Source organism: Quercus suber, unplaced genomic scaffold (assembly GCF_002906115.3).
Source record: "Quercus suber isolate HL8 unplaced genomic scaffold, Cork oak 2.0 scaffold_383, whole genome shotgun sequence".
Lineage (NCBI taxonomy): Eukaryota > Viridiplantae > Streptophyta > Magnoliopsida > Fagales > Fagaceae > Quercus > Quercus suber.
In genome coordinates, this window is record NW_027069835.1 from 218,788 (window position 1) to 238,744 (window position 19,957).

The 19,957-nt window shown below is 34.6% G+C and overlaps 2 protein-coding genes across 2 annotated transcripts; both read right to left on the reverse strand.

Moving 5' to 3' along the window:
- Positions 1-84: 84 nt before the first annotated feature.
- On the reverse strand, positions 85-7,110 carry LOC112018305 (nucleobase-ascorbate transporter 11). Its single transcript, XM_024050820.2, has 10 exons — positions 6,161-7,110; positions 5,032-5,129; positions 4,773-4,943; positions 4,219-4,319; positions 3,610-3,745; positions 3,361-3,411; positions 2,651-2,938; positions 2,027-2,261; positions 1,130-1,410; positions 85-583 (listed from the first exon to the last, which is right to left on the reverse strand). The coding sequence occupies exons 1-10, from the start codon at positions 6,807-6,809 to the stop codon at positions 362-364; spliced, it is 2,232 nt and encodes a 743-aa protein (XP_023906588.2). The 5' UTR covers positions 6,810-7,110; the 3' UTR covers positions 85-361.
- Positions 7,111-15,013: 7,903 nt separating this feature from the next.
- LOC136062122 (protein SKIP34) lies at positions 15,014-15,758 on the reverse strand. The gene has a single exon (XM_065760831.1). The coding sequence runs from the start codon at positions 15,505-15,507 to the stop codon at positions 15,196-15,198; it is 312 nt and encodes a 103-aa protein (XP_065616903.1). The 5' UTR covers positions 15,508-15,758; the 3' UTR covers positions 15,014-15,195.
- Between the last annotated feature and the right edge of the window lie 4,199 nt (positions 15,759-19,957).

The window sequence follows — 19,957 nt, forward strand, 5'->3', positions numbered from 1 at the left end:
TTAAGATGGACCATAAGACCAATTTTCTTAGATTCAATGTAGAAACAAGAGGGAAACAAAACTTTAAAAGGGTACAAAAATAGCTCTTAGAAAGAATATTTTACTACTGATATAATTTGGAATCATCCTTGTTTGTCTCAATTATAACAAGCAATTTCACATTTTTATTGATTTGATAAAATAGGAAATTTCAAATTCCGTGTAGAAAAAAACTATTGCTATGTATACTGAACTAGACGATTTCTTCATTTCAGCTATACTGTATCTCCACTGTTTTCCCACCCCAAAGAAAAAAATCTAGGAAGTGGTATTTAAGCAGAGAAATCTCCTAATAGTGGCTGCTAATCCTATTGTCTGCTAATCACACCCCCAAACATTTTGCCCAACGAAACCATTTGGCAACTCTTTTTGGAAGAGCATAGTCCGAGAGGAAATATGTGTCACTCGCAACTTCTTCAGGACGTGACCATATATACACCCCCCTCTCTTGCCGGCTGCCTGGGACGGTGTTGTCTAGTACAAATGCCACCAAGAACGTCACCACCATGTTCAAAGACATAAGTGCATTTATTGCAAAATCAAGCTGAAACATACCCAATGAAGATAATGACAGATTAGCTCTTCTTTATCATAAGGAACAAAGGAAACAAGAAATGACATTCAAAAATTCAATAAGTGAATAATAGTCAAGAAAAGCTCCTATTTTCTTCCTTCAATATAAGGTTACAGTGATTAGAGTTATGTCAAATATATCTTTTACATTTTACATACCTATTGGAAGGATTTTATCAGAAAATATTAGTTCACCATCTTTAACATCAAATTTATTTTGGCCAAAAATGCAGATTATTAGAATTGCTTTTCGTATTTCCTAATGTCTGAGTATTCCAATAATCCAGTCAGCATGAAATTGCTCATATCATGTTATATAACATGATGTTAAACCCTTGAAAGTCATAAGCTCAGTTATATAGATAACTTTATGACCTCAAAGTTTAAATATTCACTTTTGATCGAAGTTCCTCCCTTTTTTCCTTTTGAATGGGAAGGGAAGCTGATTCAAATGACTATGCTTTAAATGAAGTTGTGCGCTTAAAACTATGTTAAGCAAAATGTAAGAGCAACTTACTGTTTGACTCCCAGTGTGGGCAGGTCCATTTGATGCTGCTGCATAAGGAACGAAATAACTTGGCAGTATCAAGCTGGATATAGGTTGATACTGTTGGAAATAGGCAGGGATAGATAACCCAAGGAACAATGAAATACCAACTATTGCAATGTTTCTAAAACTTGTTGTTTGACCGTACTGCAAAGTTGACAGACCCAATGCCACAATAAGGGCCCACATGAAGCACAATATGGAAGCAGCCATTGCCAGTGGTATAGAAGCAAGAAGTGCACCCACTTTTCCTATCAAATAGAAGTAAAGAAATTAATGCAATTAAACCTAATTAAAGCTAAAAAAGATTAGGATAAATGAAACTAACCTCCCTTGAGGTTTGGAGAAATGCCAAGACACCCTCCTTTTTTCTTAAATTACACTAGCCACCGAGGTTATTACTTTATTTTGTTTTTCTTTATCATATAATCAGCTTGGTTAGTACACACTATTTGAAGTAATTTTGGATGAGATTTCAATTTCAAAAATGTGTATTTTGACTCAATTTATAATGACACAAATGGTTGTAGGGGATATATTAATACAGTATCAAAAACTCAATGGGTTGTCTTAATGAAAATAGGAGGTTTTTGATATTTCCCTTAACTTTGAGAGAGGTGAGTGTAATTTAACCAAAAGAAACCACTCATGGATGATAATAACCAAGTTACATTAGTCAACAAAGAGAATTAAAATATAGAATCCAACTAAGAATAACGAAAACTCCTATACTTTCAGGTATCAAACCTGACAGATTGGCTTGGACTTAATCTGGACATATCATGACCATCTGTAGGTCTCATGAACATGCACATATAGAAGGATTTCAGTCTCAATATTGGGTTTTCTTAGATTTAGGATGCTTACCTACGAAGGAGAAGAGGATCAAGAAACCAGCACCAACTTCCACTGCCCTTCTATTAGCCACCTTTGTCATGTCAATGGTATACGCATTTTCTGTCAAGGTTGTTGATCCAGTTCCCGAACCCCAAAGTCCTGCCAATATACTGCATAAGCCCTCCAACGCAATTCCTCTGCTCACAATTCCTGGAGTTGGGGGCTTTGAATTAATCTGCAAAGATGCGGAGTGATAGGTTCCAACCTGGTTTGGTTGTTGCACCACGTCAGTATCAAAATAGTAATTCCATCTCCATGTTTATTTAGTGCTCTTGCATGAAAAAATAAAAAAATAAATTAAATAATAGTGCTTTTGCAAGCTCTAATATTCTACTTTCTTCAACAAATGAAGTCACAAGAGTTTCATGACTACAGGAAGTCATGCCACATTTGGCACTTCCATAATTTCCATAAAAGAGATGGCTTAGCAATTCAAAACATAGCACTGTTCTCCTACAGTGAGAAAGCCCTCTGTAAAATGTGGCACTTTGTGCCTCATGGGCATGAATTGTGAGGACTGCAGGGGGGAAAAAACAACAACAACAAAAAAAAAATATTTACTTATTTTGTGTGCACTGAATATAAGCAACCTACCGAATCCACTGATGCAACCAGTGACACTATGATCATTATCATGGAAGTCCTTAAATGGAAGATAGGGATACCCCATTGTAAAGGGTAGGGAACTCTGACCCACTCAGCAGTTCTCCATGCATTTGAAACATCAGTTCTGCAATGCTTCATAGTATATGCATGCTTTTTGCATGCATCTATTAAGACATTTGAACTGGGAATGTCAGGGCTGCAGCCTTTGTAATTGTAGGCTCCGCCAGCTGTCAAAAAGAAGGCATATGTCCATATAATCATAACACTCAGGGGAACCTGCAATGATTGAGATATTTCAGTAAGATTAATTAATGATACCCGCATTCAACAAACAAAAAACATTTAAAGTACCTCATCAACTAAAGCTCAATCCAACTAAGCCCTAATGCCCCCTTAAATTGGGGTCGGCTATGGACCCTCATCAACTAAGGAAATATATAAGGTTTACAACAAGGCTTCTTGGAAGCATGGATGGGTTAATTACGTTTTTATTACAGTATCTAAATTTATTGTTATGACATGGACCAACCTATCTTATAAAAGATAGAGTATGCAATGATTGATATTTAAAGCACATATACAAACTTGCTATAGATTTAAACCACCAATATATTCTATATATAAAAACTAGGTATATATTTAAATCACTAATATATTCTCCCAACATGAGATATAATAGTGAAAGGTAAGAAGCATACCGCATAAATTCGAAATACACGATGCCCAAAGATGGATATTCCTCGAAGGTACTAAACAAACAACAAAAGTGCAACAGTAAATGATTTGAACACTTTACAAAAGCATTTAAATGAATTAAGAAGAAGTGGGCCCTTAACTTCTTCTATATGGTTGATATTTGGAACAATTTTGGCAAGTACTAAGGATAGAACTATAAAATATATAGACATACTTAACAGAATGATCTAAATCAGTTGAAAATCACTTACCAGGGCAAATATAAGAAGCAATACTATATGTGGAATACTGATTTCCACACAACCACCAGCCTGTGGAAACCCATAGCTAAAAAATGCTAAACCTACAGCAGCAACAGTTGGTGCAACCACAACTGGGTTAATCAACCTGCAAGTTATTGTTATATACATGAGCACACAAGGCAAGGTCCAAATTGCATGGATACTCGATCTGGCAGACCTTGAGTGTTGAAGTAAAATTTTAATTCTTAAATGGAAATTTGAAAAATTATTAATGCACCCTACAAAGAGAATGTAGTAGAAAGCTAATGATGCATTATTGATATTTTTTTCATCAAAATTTCTATTTACTACAACCACATGGCATCATAGTAACTATGAAGAACCAAGATATCTTTCCATGTGAAAAGGAAGCTAAACGTGCAAGAATTTACATTCTAACAAGTGCTTTATTACATTGTCATAATCAGATAAGAAGAAAAGAAACCCAACCTAAGAAGCATGAAAACAGCACTTAGAAAGTTTGCACAAGAATTTTTATGTGTGTGAATTTCATTTTACATAAGCATTAAATATTGAGATGAGCACAAAAAAGATATCACAATCGGCCTTTTGATTTACCTCAAAAACAGGGACATCAAACCACTAAATCCCAAAATGCTCTGAAATATTGAACCAACAATTATTGCCCCTTGTAATTCCCTCATTATGTGCCTGAATTTCTGCAGTTAAATAATGTATTGAAACTAAATGATGAGTTCATATCAAAATAAAGTGGCATCCTTTCAAGGACTAAAAAATCTCTGATTCGTTTGACATGCAAGAAAAATCATCAATGGATATGCAAAAATGATTTAACAGAAAAATCATCACAGTGATGCTAGCCATTCCCATCCAACCAAAATGTTTATCACTGTCATGTAAATCTCCTATAACTGCAAAAGATTTATCAGGAATATAGAATGTTCAAGGTATTCCTGGAAAAGCTATATAAGCTTACATCTGATAGAATGAAATGTTGATTATTGTTATGAACTTACATGTTCAGTAAGAATTTAATACTCCTTAGTATTTATGATCACTAATGCTGGTGCCAGAGATACCATATCTGGCAATGCTATATAAGCTTACAGCTGATTAGAATATGAAAAGTTTATTAATTTTTATGAACTTACATGTTCTGTAAGATTTCGATACTCCTTCGCATTTATGATTACTAATGCTGGCGCCAGAAATACAAATGAGCTCCCTTGAACTAAAGGAAGTCTCGTGCCAAAGTAGGAGTGCAGTATTGTCGTAATACCAGAAACCAGCAGCACTGTTGAAATCACATTAGCAGTATCCTTCTGTTATAGTTCATGAAGAAAAAAAATTAGTAACTTCAACTTATTTAATTCCACAAGATGTTAGAGGGATAATAGTAGAGATTCTTACATCTGTTCCACCCATTGCTGGTACAATTATCAAGGGGATGAATATTAGTGAACCAGCCAAAGATAGATAGTGCTGGAGGCCATAATACATTAATGGTACTGCAGTTAAGCAACCAGATAAGAGTCAGGAAAAAACTCAACTCTAGCAAGTCACTCCAACAGGATTTGAAGAATGGCAATTCAAACCTTCCTAAGATGTTAAAAGGGAAATAACAGTTTTTTTTTTTTGGGGGGGGGGACATGCAAGAGAGAGAGAGAGAGAGGGATCCACAGGCTACATAGGAATTGCCAGAAATTGTTTTTTAACTTCTTAATTAGGTCTTTCTCTAAACTACATAGGAATTCCCGTACAATTACAAATTTAGCTTGATCTAACAATTTTCAGCCTTGGCTCTAACAATTTAAAAATAAGATTTCATCTCCAAGCCAAATACAATAACAAGACTTAGTACCAAATTTTGTGGTCGGATATGAATCCTCAACAGACTAATCAAGGTCCACCACATTTATTCTTTTCACTTGGCATATAATTGGAGTGTATTTAATATATAGAAACTATTTCCATCAAATAATAGGAAAATTAAAATGACACTTGCCACAAAACTGGAGTGCAATTAGACTCTAATTTGGATTCTTACTCTCAGCTTCTGCTGTTATATACTTATACAAGATAGGAATGGACACTCTAGCTGCCTCACTGCATTGTTGTATCAAGTATTAAACATCAACCTTATTACCAAGTAAGTAGTAATTATGTTAAATTACCGATTGTCTCAATAGCTTAAGCTATTAGAATATGATTAATTTAACCATTTAATCAATATTTTTACCACTCCTTCTCACCTGTGGGCCAAAACTACTGTTTAATAAGTGAGGCCAACACGTGGTAATTTAAATGGGAGTTAAAGAAGAGGAGATAATGATCAAACTTAAAATCTCATGCACTGATATCATATTAAATTATCGATTGTTCCAATAGGTTAAGCTATTAGGATATGGTTAATTTAATTATTTAACCAATTCTTCCACCAAACTGCAACTCCATATATACCAACCAAACACAGCACCAACATAATTCAAAAGAAAAAGAAAAGAAAAAAAGAAAGTGAAAACAATACTAAATTACTAACCAAAGCCAGGATTCTCTCTGAGCCCACATTTCATTTCCGAAGGCAAGCGCCACCCTCCTCCATGAGCTTCTTCTTCAAGTTCTGGATACACTTCGATTTTCGCCTCTCTTTGGGCTACTTCTTCCTCTTTCTTTGCCTCAGCAGCTGAAGGAGTAACTACTGGGACTTCATTTCCATTCCCATTCCCATTAACTCCATTCACATTCCCATTAACTCCATTCAAACCAACTTTCCTTTCATCTTCTTTATCCCCCAAGACAGGCTTATCTCGCTTCCTCCTCCTCTGATTCTGCGGTTCAATCTCAATCCCCTGGTTCGGCCTAGTCCGGCCCAGAATCGGGTCGATCTCGATTTTGGGAGACGACCCACCACCGTTTCTATGATCAAAACCTCTCTCCAAATCAAACCCAGCACTATCATTCTTGTCACTAGCACTGGCCCTGGTCTCTCCAGAGTAATCAGAGACAAAGCCAGTTCTTTTGGCCCAAGATCTCAGGTCATTCGGGTCGTGATCGATTCTTGGCACAAAAGGCTCGATCTTTGGAAACATGGACCCAAGCCTGGAGGAAATGGAAGCACCCTTCACTCTATCCGGCTTGTCTGGGAATTGTGAACTCGACCCAGCTTCCATTTTAGCGTTCTTTTTCATTTTTCTCAAATGGGTATTACCAGCTTTCCAGGAATTAAACCCACTCCGTTACTCTATAAAGCATAAAAAAGAAAATTGTGTGGGTGTGGGTGTGAGGGAGAGAGTAGACGCAAAGCAAAGAGTGAGGATTGGATAGGAAATGTGTAAGTGAGATTAGATTACTTTTATTAGCGCCATTATTATTATTATTATTTGATAACCGAAACAGGAAAAGAGTTAGAAAGAGATATTATTATTATGGTAATGGGAGTGAAAGAAAGAGTGAGAGTGAGGCTTTTGAATTTTGATTGTTGCTTCTTGTTGTTGTTGAAATGAGGTCGTGAACCTTTTTGATTCTTTTGTCCTTGTCCTTGCCGCTCGCAAGCTGCTTTCAGTTTGAAATTACGGTAATGTCCCCTTTTCTTGCCCGTTGAGAGGATAAAATTAACAGCTGAAAGACTGCACATTGTCCATAGACTCCATACTTGCCCTTGCACATAGTATTGCAATTATGATTTTAAGATGATAAAAAGTAAACTGTCAGGCTTTTTTCTTTTCCTCACCTTTTTTTTTTTCTTTTTTTTTTTCTTTTTTTTTTTAATTTTGGCTTTTCTTAAAAAAGAAAAAAATAAAAAGTTTACTTTTTAACAGGTTTGAAAGAAAAAATTTCAAGTATATGTTTAGTTCTATTACTTAATACAAGTAGATAATTTTATGAATGAGAAATGCTATCACAGTATTTTCACAACAAGTTTTAAGTGATAGATTGTTATTTGTTGTTATAAGTGAGTAAAAAAGTAATTTAAGTGCTGCATTCAAATTAGAATTAGTAGCAATTTATCACCTATAATTTGTTGTAAAAGTATTATAAATGTAGTACTTTTCTTTATAAATTGCAACAAAACGGGTCGAATAAATACTCTTCCAAACTAGTTTAGAAGAAAAAATAAATTTAAGTTATATGAATTTTCCTTGCAAAAAGTTCATTTTCCCAAGAAATTAACAAAATTATCCTTTTTTATAAATAAAATAAAATGAGCTAACTCTTTTTTTCTCACCTTAACAAATAGGTTTCCAAAAATTACAAGAAGTACTAAATGGACGCTTAAAAACATTTACTTTTTAATTGGGATAAAAATAAACATTTTGTTCTATTTGGTTGGAAACTTATAGCTTCTTACTTTTTGTATTGTCTCACATTTTTCTCAAAAAAAAAAAAAAAAAACTTGTTTTTTATTTGAATTTTTATCAATTTATGTCACTTTTAACAAATAAGATACAAGAAACTATGAAACAATTGAAACAAGAAATATAAATCATTTCATTCTCTTCCCTTCCTTAAAAGCTATTAAAAATCGTGATTCATATCATAAAATTGTAACAAAAAATGTAAACTATTTTAAATGTAGTCAATTTGAAATGTTTTGTTTTTCAATTTAAATGAAATGATGATTCTTCTATTTTTCAAATTCCTACTTTTTATGTAAAGAAGAATGATCCTCGATTCGATCCGATCCAAAAAGTTACTCTCCACCCATCCTATTATCAACCTTGTTACTCACTTCTCTTCAAAAAAAAAAAAAAAAAAAACTTGTTTTTTATTTGAATTTTTATCAATTTATGTCACTTTTAACAAATAAGATACAAGAAACTATGAAACAATTGAAACAAGAAATATAAATCATTTCATTCTCTTCCCTTCCTTAAAAGCTATTAAAAATCGTGATTCATATCATAAAATTGTAACAAAAAATGTAAACTATTTTAAATGTAGTCAATTTGAAATGTTTTGTTTTTCAATTTAAATGAAATGATGATTCTTCTATTTTTCAAATTCCTACTTTTTATGTAAAGAAGAATGATCCTCGATTCGATCCGATCCAAAAAGTTACTCTCCACCCATCCTATTATCAACCTTGTTACTCACTTCTCTTCATTTTTATATTCTAACCCCTCCTCTTAAACAAGCTTAATGGCCTAAAACCATATGGAAAGGTTTTCTTACATTTTAAGTTACTTTTTGCTAGAATTACTATGAAACTCATAGAGTGGATTCAGTACACAATATGAGTGTGAATACCGACAGCAAAACTAGTACAACTGAAGGGGAGGCACATTATTGGCACAGTTAATGGGTCCCAAGAGAATTGATTAGAAAAAGAAATTTCAAAGCCAGTTTCATTCTGTCATATTCACTTTGGACCTTCTAGCTTTAAAAAAAAATTACAAGATTGAAACGTAATTTAATACAATTGGCTTAAGGATTCATGCAATGCAAATTATTCCGTCTTGGACTAATGAGAAAGAGATGAGATGCTTGGTTGTCTTTGCCGACTTGTATAGCAATATATTATTAAGATGCTGATGATGAGGATTGAGGGACAAGTCTAAGAGGTTGGTCATTGCTATCCATATAAATTACGAAGAACAATAAAGTGGTTGAAAAATCACTTACATCTCCATTGCTAGGGTCTCTTCAAGAAATTAAAGTTTTTCCTCCTTTTTAACGCATAAATCCAAAGGGAATTGACTCAACCTTGGAACGTTAGGAAAGTTTGAACTTTGGTAATGAGATCATATAAAATAAATGAACTTATTTTTTTCCTTGCCGCCAACTCTTTTATTTTTGGTCAATAATAAATAACGTCGGCTCACCTTTTTACTTTGGAAGCAAGGGTTGAGTTCAATGCACCAGACTGGTTGAGATGTAAATATGTGGCAATTATTTATCACTTGTCCATATTTTAACAGGGCTAATGTACTGATGAATTGGACAGAAGTCTTGTCCTTACTTTGGATAGGTTTTTTGAAAAAAAAAAAAAAAAGGTTTTCTCCTGATTGATATGTTTGTTATATAACAATCTAATTATTTTATAAAGTAATACTACAGACACAAACTATTTTACAATATTTTTAAAAACTGTTGATATGGCAAATTTTTACTAGTTTTAATATGGGCCCATCACTAACATTACATTTTTACTTGTAATAACTACTTGAAAAATACTAAACTCACATAAGTAGTTTGTAAAAATGTTGTAAAATAGTTTGTATATGTAACATTACTCTATTTTATATATGTATCATGAGGCCCTGACTCAGCTTAGGCAATTCTTTGAGTTTCCTTTACATCTTTTAGACTTGCAGCCTAGAATCGGACTTCCAGGGCATGAATGTCTCTTTGACAAATTGGTTCTTTGTCTTAATCATTACTGCCCCATTGCGCTAGTTGGTTGTCTTAAATTTGAAGCATCGCAATAATCTTACAAAAATACAAAGTTTTCTTTTCTAGTTTTCTTCCATCATTTCGCTTTTGATTTTTTTTTTCTCCCTTGAAATAAAAAAGAAAAGTAAATACCCAAAATGAGATCAAGGTTATACAAGCATAGCATAACCCTGTTTCAAGCCCTTTAAATATAGAGCACTATAATTTAATTGATATTTTGTAGTGTTTTCAACAGAGACGATTAGGATTCAAATTTTCATTTCCTATTGTTATAATTATTAAATTTTAAAATATAGAAAAATATGTTTTTTAGTGCTCTTATAAAAAGTCCTAAACATCCACATTAACCAAAATCACTTAGTGTTGGTTGAGAATATATATATATATATATATATATATATTTATCTATTATAGTTTGGCCTTATCACAATTTAATCCATATACTTTTAATTATTATTTTAATCTCCTAAAATTTGGACCATAATTAAATCAATAAGCTTATTTCAAGAAACTTATCATTTTAGTAAACAACATACTTGATGATCCTTTAGACAAAATTTCAAATGTCTCTTAAAGTCATTTCAATTATGAATAAACTTTACTTGAGATTTTAAAAAATGACACTCCACTAAAATATTTTTCTTGAATTTTGTGATGAACATAACAGACAAGTCCATACCCTTTTTTTTTTTTTACACAGACCCGACCCGGACCCGCCTTGGTTTTTTTTTTTTTTTTAATCCATACCCGACCCAATTTCTAATCGGACCGGGTAAAACCCGGCCCATTAGGGTCGGGCCGGCCGGGTACCTACGGATCGGGTAAAAATTGCCATCCCTAATAAACTCACATAAGTAGTTTGTAAAAATGTTGTAAAATAGTTTGTATATGTAGCATTACTCTATTTTATATATGTATCATAAGGCCCTGACTCAGCTTAGGCAATTCTTTGAGTTTCCTCTGCATCTTAGACTTGCAACCTAGAATCGGACTTCCAGGGCATGAATGTCTCTTTGACAAATTGGTTCTTTGTCTTAATCATTACTACCCCATTGCGCTAGTTGGTTGTCTTAAATTTGAAGCATCGCAATAATCTTACAAAAATACAACGTTTTTTTTTTCTAGTTTTCTTCCATCATTTCGCTTTTGATTTTTTTTTTCTCCCTTGAAATAAAAAAGAAAAGTAAATACCCAAAATGAGATCAAGGTTATACAAGCATAGCATAACTCTGTTTCAAGCCCTTTAAATATAGAGCACTATAATTTAATTGATATTTTGTAGTGTTTTCAACAGAGACGATTAGGATTCAAATTTTCATTTCCTATTGTTATAATTATTAAATTTTAAAATATAGAAAAATATGTTTTTTAGTGCTCTTATAAAAAGTCCTAAACATCCACATTAACCAAAATCACTTAGTGTTGGTTGAGAATATATATATATATATATATTACAATTTACCTTTATAGTTTGGCCTTATCACAATTTAATCCATATACTTTTAATTATTATTTTAATCTCCTAAAATTTGGACCATAATTAAATCAATAAGCTTATTTCAAGAAACTTATCATTTTAGTAAACAACATACTTGATGATCCTTTAGACAAAATTTCAAATGTCTCTTAAAGTCATTTCAATTATGAATAAACTTTACTTGAGATTTTAAAAAATGACACTCCACTAAAATATTTTTCTTGAATTTTGTGATGAACATAACAGACAAGTCCTTACCCTTTTTTTTTTTTTACCTTACTATCACAAAATATTCTACATTTTTTGTTATTCTTGCTTAAACAACTTTTATCATAACTATGGTTAAACGTAGCCATTGTGTTGTTGGTGGTAGTCAAACGAGTAGATGATGATTCTTCTTCTTCCCACTTCCAAACTGTTTCTTTCTCACCTCCAAAGCTTGAACAGAAGACACCTTTGAAAGTCCATCAGCCACTCAACTTAGGAGCTGGTTACAAATTCACAACCTCTGTCTCCCTATGTAATGGCAAAAGGCAAAGATTGTGTGTTGTTGCCTGTTGTTCATTACATTGGTGTGCTTTGGGGTTATTATTGCTGGGTTTCTAGTTTGATAGCTTCTTCTTCATATAGTAGAAGTCCCATGCCCCACTATATCTCTGGTCAGGTGACTCAGGTGGGCAATGGAAATTGGAGTTCAATATAATACGAAATATTACAACTAAAAAAAAAATAATAATAAACGGAACAAATTTAATAACTGTATGTATAAATGGTTAATTTCAGTAATTAACACTGAATAATAAAAGTATTTAGAGGATTTGTTAAATAGTTGCCTAGCACTAAACAGTGTCATGTGCCTTGACTTCTAGTCCACTTAAAAGTCTCTGATGAACAAACAGAGAAAACAGAGAAGCAGTTGATGGATTCAAATACCCACCAAAATTATTCAGTTATGACATCTAACCTCTCGAATTGATCTTCCTAATAAATTCTTTATTTTCCCAAAACTTCAAAAAAAAAAAAAAATTTGAAAAACATTCTTTAAAAAACAAAAATGCATCATTTTGACCTACAGCAACTAAACTTCATTGGAGTGCCCTTTTCTGGAACATTTGCATGTCGTTGATTTTCCAAATTTAAGAACTAATGACTTTCACTGCTCCAAGCAAAGTCCAATTCAACAATGAATAAAGAAGAAGAATGTTTGCATCATTGTTTTCCTTAAATGTGAATAATTCTTTCTCCACAATTAGAAGTAATATCCCCTTAATCTTAAACTAATCACTGATCCCTGAGTATGCTAAGTTGCCATAACCCTGTTTCCATTTCTAATACATAAAAATCAACGCTTAAGACTAATTTCAGAATCAGTGAGAACTGCTAGCAGAATTTTCAATAAATTGAGATTCTTTTTTTGTAAGGAAATTTTATTGAAAAAGATGAGCACACCAGATGTGTAGCTAGATGGCATCAAAAAACAAGAGAAGTTACAAAAATCAATGCATTATAACAAAGTTGAGTAAGAAAGTAAAACAGCCATCCAGTCAAACAAAGTTTGCAAAAGGATCATCTTAAGATCCATCATAGTCCATTCAAGACCTTTGAAAGCTCTATTGTCTACACTCTCTCCAAATAGTCCACATAACATTCAGAGTATAAACATTCCAAATGTCACCCTATGTTTAGCAAATCAATAACTCTGTTGGGCATAACCCACTACACCCCAAACAAATATAGCACTAGAGACCACAACTCTCTAGCATACCCATGAGTGATCGACATCCTCCCATCCTTCTTACACATAAATTGGAGAATTCTAGCAACACCAGAATCATTGATCACCATCTCTTTCACAAGAGGCTTGTTCTTTGAAATCAGGGATCCAACAAATATATAAAGATTGACACGGTAAAACACGATGGAAGCTTAATTTTCTATATAGTATTGTTTCAAATGACTCCCAGGATCGAATACAATCCAATCATTCACTATCATCCGATCTTCCAAAACAAATGCTCAAGAAATTTTAGATAAAAATTGAAATTGCAATATAACATTCAAGGTGAGAGCAAAGACCAAATTTTAAAAAACTCATACTTGTGCATGTCTGGTGTTACCAACCTAAAAAATCAAATCAAACCATTGAATTTATGTTCAGATTCAACAATGGCCACCAAGGGAATGCCTAATAAATTAGAAAATTTCAATTGCACCGGCATCATTGAGCACCTACTCTGTGAAAAGGCTACAAAGTAAAAATATCATCGAATATTTACTTAAAACTTAGTCCCATGGTCCAATATAAATATAATCCAGTATGTTACTTTCAATCAAGCCTCAAAATGATGTGGTCTCCCAACTACATACATCACATGGCACGACCCTTGTTTCCTTGAGCTTGCTTTACAAGTTTTCCGTGCAACACCAGTTTATATAGCATAACCCAAATTTCTTTGCAATAGCATACCACGGAAAGGCCTTCCAACATCCTTATATCCAGCCAATTCCTATATTTTACAACACTCTAATGAGAAAGTATCTCACAACTTAAAAATTTTTGAGCCTCTGCAAATAAGGTACAAATATTTAAAGCACTAATATCCACGTCTAGATTAGGAAATTTCCCTGGCACAATTCCCTTCTACTGGTGCTGGTCTTGTTCCACAGAGAGATGCTTTGTGGCTCTATGCTTGATAATGGTGAAACTACAGTCACTATTAAACGTATAATGCTGGTAAGTTGGGAAGTAGCCACCATTACAGTCACTATTAAACGTATAATGCTGGTAAGTTGGGAAGTAGCTGTCAACTTTATTGCCTCAATTGATGAAGATTTCCAACTTAAATCATAGAAACCAGTGGTACAAGTTTGCATCTTCCCATATCTTTGACTTTTGTTCCACACACATTGTAATTAACTACAATAAAACCCCAATTGACAAAGATTGATGCATTTATTTACTTTAACACTCCACCTAAAACCCAATGAACACAACCAAATTTCTCTTCAGCCAAGATAACTGAATGGTGGCTATGCTGATATTTCTAAACTAGTTCCTTTACTCCTTACCTAACCATAACCTTCCCATCTTAACATATTGGTAGGTGAAACATCTATTTACAGAAAATTTTCAAATACTAGTAATTTCACATAAGCAACATGTTTAATACACACAATCGTATCTACCATCCAGGGCAGTCCATATAGTATATCAAGTGATAAATTACCGATTGTCCAAAAAGTTCAAGCTTTTAGAAAATAGTGAATTTAATCATTTTATCTAACACTCTATAGCATATGCAGCTATCTGATACCATGATAAATTACCGATTGTCCCAAAAATATAAGCTTTTAGAAAGTGATGAATTTGATCATTTGATCTAACATTAAGCATATAGAACCTGAAAGAATATCAAATTTGCTCACCTTCCAATACATTTCAGCTAAATTCCAACTCCTGGATTAACCAGAATCAGCAACTAAACAACAGAAACCGAAATTTCTCTAAAATTCTGCACAGCATTGATAACGAGTAACTATTTATAGAACTATGAAACCATTTCTTAGATAAAATCACAAACAACATAGTCAAAGAAACAAAGAAACATGTATAGACAAGCGAATCTGGTAAATGGGTTTTAAAGAAAAAAGATAGTATCACCGAGGAGAGGATGTTCTGCGTTAGTAAATATATATATTTTTTGTTATGCGGGTAGAGATTTGAAGAGACGATCAACGTGGTCTTGTTGCTCACGGAATCGTCGTTTGAGGTAAGTCTCGAGGATCTCCATTACAGAGACGAAGCGCTTCATTTCTTCGAGCCGTTGGCTCAGCTCGGCTTCACGAGCCCTGGCGCGAGCCAGCCGAGCCTCAGTGTCGGCGAGCCGGTCCCTCAGATTGTCCACAACATCCTCCGCATTGTTGTTGTTGTTGTTGTTTTCAGTCGCAGGTGGTTGTTGCCTAGCGGAGGAGCTTAGGCTGTCCCGAGAAAAAGCTTGGTGCTGACCGTAACACATCGTGAAAATCAAAATCAAAGCGATATACTAGGTGGGTTTTGATCAAACAATTCTGGTTTTGTGTTTGTGTGTCTCTCTCGGAAAGAAAAAGGGACAGAATTATTGTTGTCGATGTTTGCACTTTGCTGAGATGGGATTAGCTTTTAGCTTTACAGAAATAAATGGTGATAAGGATTAATCTGGACCGTTGAAAATATGGAGTTTTTATTTCGCTGCAACCAGGTTCTCTCTACCTGGTGGACTGGTGGTATAACCTTATTACCTTTTTACTCCTTTATTTATTTTTGTCTAATATTTATTTGACAAACTTTAATTATATAGCACATTTTTTTTAACTCGAGTTTAGAAGTGAAACTTGAGTTTCAAGCTCTTTATTTATTTATTTATTTTTGATAGTCAATACTAGTAAACTTTCATTAATTGAGAGATAAACCCAAATTTGATATGTCCATACAGATCTGTGTTGGAATCATTGAGGGAGTATTCTCCACCAAAATTAAGCTATCTGAAACATTACAAGCATGCTTTGCAAGCATATGAGCTGCCACATTACAGCTTCTGTGAACATGTCGGGTCTGCCATGACTTGAAAGCCTACGGCCTGAACTTCACCCCTTCCATTACTTTTTGAATTGCAGAGGGGGTATGCAGGGGGTCTAAGTTCGCGAGTGCACTCATTACAATCTTTGCGTCTCCTTCGATGACAACTTCATTAAGGCCAAGGTCCCTTGCTAATGGAATTCCCTCCTCCACTGCCCTCGCCTCTGCTTCTAGAGGCCCCAAAGGAAAAGGGAGCTTTTTGCTCATTGCCCCCATCAAGCAACCTTCTTCATTTCTAACTACTACACCCACTCCACAACAGCTTGCCTATTTAAAAACTGCTGCATCACCATTTACTTTATACCAACCAGCATCTGGAGAGTGCCTTTGGGATCCAAGCCGAAGGGGCTGGTTAGGAATGGTTGAATTTGAAGTGAAGCCTTGTCTAAATTCCTCAACATACCTAGCCACATCGCTGACTAATATCTTCGCAAGCTTGAACTTCCCCTCGTGCTTGTATCGGTTTCTATTACTCCAAATGCTCCATGCCATTATTGCAAACATAGCCCAATCTATATCTCTTGCTTCCTCTTTTAACTTCCAAAACACGTCAATAAAGTCCCTATGATTATTCTTCCACCTAGGAAGGTTGAATCCCGATTCCTTCCAAACCTCAGCAACTGCCTTGCAATCCCATAACACATGGCTCAAAGATTCCTTCTTACCACACCAAGCACATCCATCCCATTTTGACACTTTTCTTCTAGCTAGGCAGTAATTGGTGGGCAGAATATTTTTGCATGCCCTCCAAAGGAAATGCTTAATTTTACCTGGGCATTTGAGCCTTCATATGGACTTCCAAACCTCACCCATTCTTGATGTGTCCGAGCACTCTCCACTGTCTTCTTTCTCTTTGTTGTCCTTTAACACTTTTAGTGCTACTCCATACGCACTTTGACAGTGAATAGCCCATTGCTTGTCCATGCCCAAATCCTAGAGTCATTGGGAAGGCTCGGGCTGATCAAGATTTGATAACGCCTTAAAATGTATACTTGTTTTATATTTATGTGGGCGTTATCTCCTTATTACTATGCTTAATTTGTATAAATAAGTCATGATTTGTATTAGTCCCTATTATTTATCTTTACATAATTTCTTGAATAAGATGCTATTCATTGTATGTAATTTTCTACTTTCAGGAAATCATGTAAGAAAGATGAGTTTACAAGAATTTGTGAGAGAATGGAGGCCAAACTAGAATTAAAGTGGAGCTAAAGGACCATGTCCAAATGTCTAAGGAGGTGCAGCTGGAGTGCTTGGATCATCTAACATGATTGGAAGCTTCAAATAAGGAAAGAAATCAAAAAGGCAAAATCTGAAAAGGAAAAATCTGATTTGAGCACTGATTAGTATTTTGGGCGTATCTCTCTCCTCAAAAATCCAATTAACACAAGGCTAGATGGGTTGGAACCGTGACTTAAATATCTACAACTTTTCAGTTTTGAGTTTTTCAAAATTCTCAATTTTGTTAGGCTGAAATTAACTCACATGTTACTGTTGTAAACTCGGATGGAAATTAAAATAGTAAAAGTTTTATTAGGGGAGGCTGTGTAGAATGAATTTTGGTAGAGAAAACCTTGTATTTTCCTTTCTCTAATAGTAGCCTAAACTCTTTGCTAGGCCTAGGAGTTATGTTTCTTCTATATGGTATGAATATTCAATGTGATTCTTTCTAGGATTTTATCAACGACATATTTGATTGTTCAATTAGATTTCTTTTGATGTATTAGTTCTTCCATGCTTTCAATAAGTTCAATCATGTTTTTCTTATTGTTTAGATAAATTTCTAATAGTTTCAAATAGAAATCAGGTTTTAAAGTGAATGGGTTTTTCTGAAAACTTTTCTAATCGCATTATTAATCAAGGTTATCATGCGTTCTTGAATTCTCTCAGTTCAACCGAATCATAAGTTTTTAATTGTATAAGAACAATCAATTATGAAATATATATTTTCTTAGATCACAAAGAATCTCATATCGATATAGGGAAGCACCCCGATGCCTTAGTATTCACATTATTGATTTAAATTAGTTTTTATTCTTATTCTTGTTAACAATCACCAAGTAAAATTACTTTTCTTCTTCACCCAAATTGTTATCTAATTATATTGTCTTTGAATTTATTCTGCTCCTTGTGGTTTGACCTCAGTATTCCGAGAATTATATTACTACGATCTCTTGCACTTGGGAGTGAGCAAGCAAGATCCCCAAAACAGTCTCTGATTCAAAAGGAAGAAAAGTAGTTCTCACCTTATTGATGTCCTAAGCCCTTCTGTCACTGTCAAGCAAGTGCTCAACCCTCTCCACCATGGACCCCTAACTCTTTGGGCTAATTACCTTAAAGGATTCAGGGGTAGGAAGCCATTTATCTCTCCAAACATTTACACTTCTCCCATTACCAATGCTTCACCTAATTCCTCTCTCCACAATACTTTTGGCTTCCATCAAACTTCTCCACGTGTAAGAGGGGTTGTTTCCTAATTAAGCTTCCAAAAAGCTTGTGCTTTTGAAGTACTTTGCCTTTAGTACTCTATGCAACAGAGAATCTGGATTTTGAAAGACCTGCCACCCTTGTTTGGCTAAAAGCGCTAAATTAAAAACTTTAAGATTTTTAAAGCCTAGCCCTCCCTCCGCTTTCCTTTGGCACATCTTTTCCCATGAAACCCAAGCCATCTTCCTCTCATTTTCCTTCTGCTCCCACCAAAAATTTCTAACCATGAAGTTTAGCCCCTTACACAAAGCATCTGGAATCCTGAAACAACTCATCATGTACATTAGGGTGGCTTGCACCACCGCCTTAATGAGCATTTCCTTTCCCACCTTTCAAAGCAACTTGCCTTTCCACCCCGCAATTCTTTTTCCCACTTGGTCTTTTATTCGGTTGAAAGCTTTCTTTTTTCCCCTTCCCACCAGTGGTGGCAATCCAAGATATTTCTCATGTTGTCTAATAATTTGCGCCCTAAATAGATCCTTCACCCATTCCATCACTTCACTCCTAGTATTTTTGCTGAAAAAGAGAGATGTTTTCTCTTTATTCAGCTTTTGCCCGGACTCCCTCTCATACTCCTTTAACATTTGGCTCACTCAATTGGCCTCTTCTAATGTTGCTCTACAAAAAATTATGCTATCATTGGCGAAGAATAAATGGGATATTTGAGGTGCTCCTCGACACACTGATACCCCTTTATCCTCCCCATTCTAACTTCCCTACGAAGCATGGCTGACAACCTTTCCACACACAACAAAAAAAGGTAGGGTGAGATAGGGTCCCCTTGATGCAACCCCTTTGTAGGAATGATTCATCCTTTCAGTTCACCATTAATAAGAATGGAGTAAGATATTGTTCTCACGCACATCATGGAAAGTTAGATCCACTTCTCCTGAAAGCCCATTCTCCTCATCACCCCTTCTAAATACTTCCACTTAACTATATTGTATGCCTTGCTAATATCAAGCTTGATAGGCATCACCTTTTTTTCCTTTTCCTTTTCAATTTTATACTGTGCATAGTCTCGAAGGCGGCAAAAACATTGTCAGTGATGTGTCTCCCTAGAACAAAGGCACTCTAAGCATTCCCTGTAACCTTTGGTAGTATTCTTTTCAGCCTGTTAGCTAAAACTTTGGACACTATCTTATATATTACATCGCACAAGCTGATTGGCCTGAATTGCATAATTTTCTGAGGACATTGCACTTTCGGGATTAGGCATATACATGTCTCATTCAACACACAAGGTAATCTACCATAATTTAGAATTTGCAAAACACACTTTGTCACATAAGGACCTATTATCTCCCAGTATTTCTGATAGAATAAAGGGGACATACCGTTAGGGCCGAGGGACTTTGTTG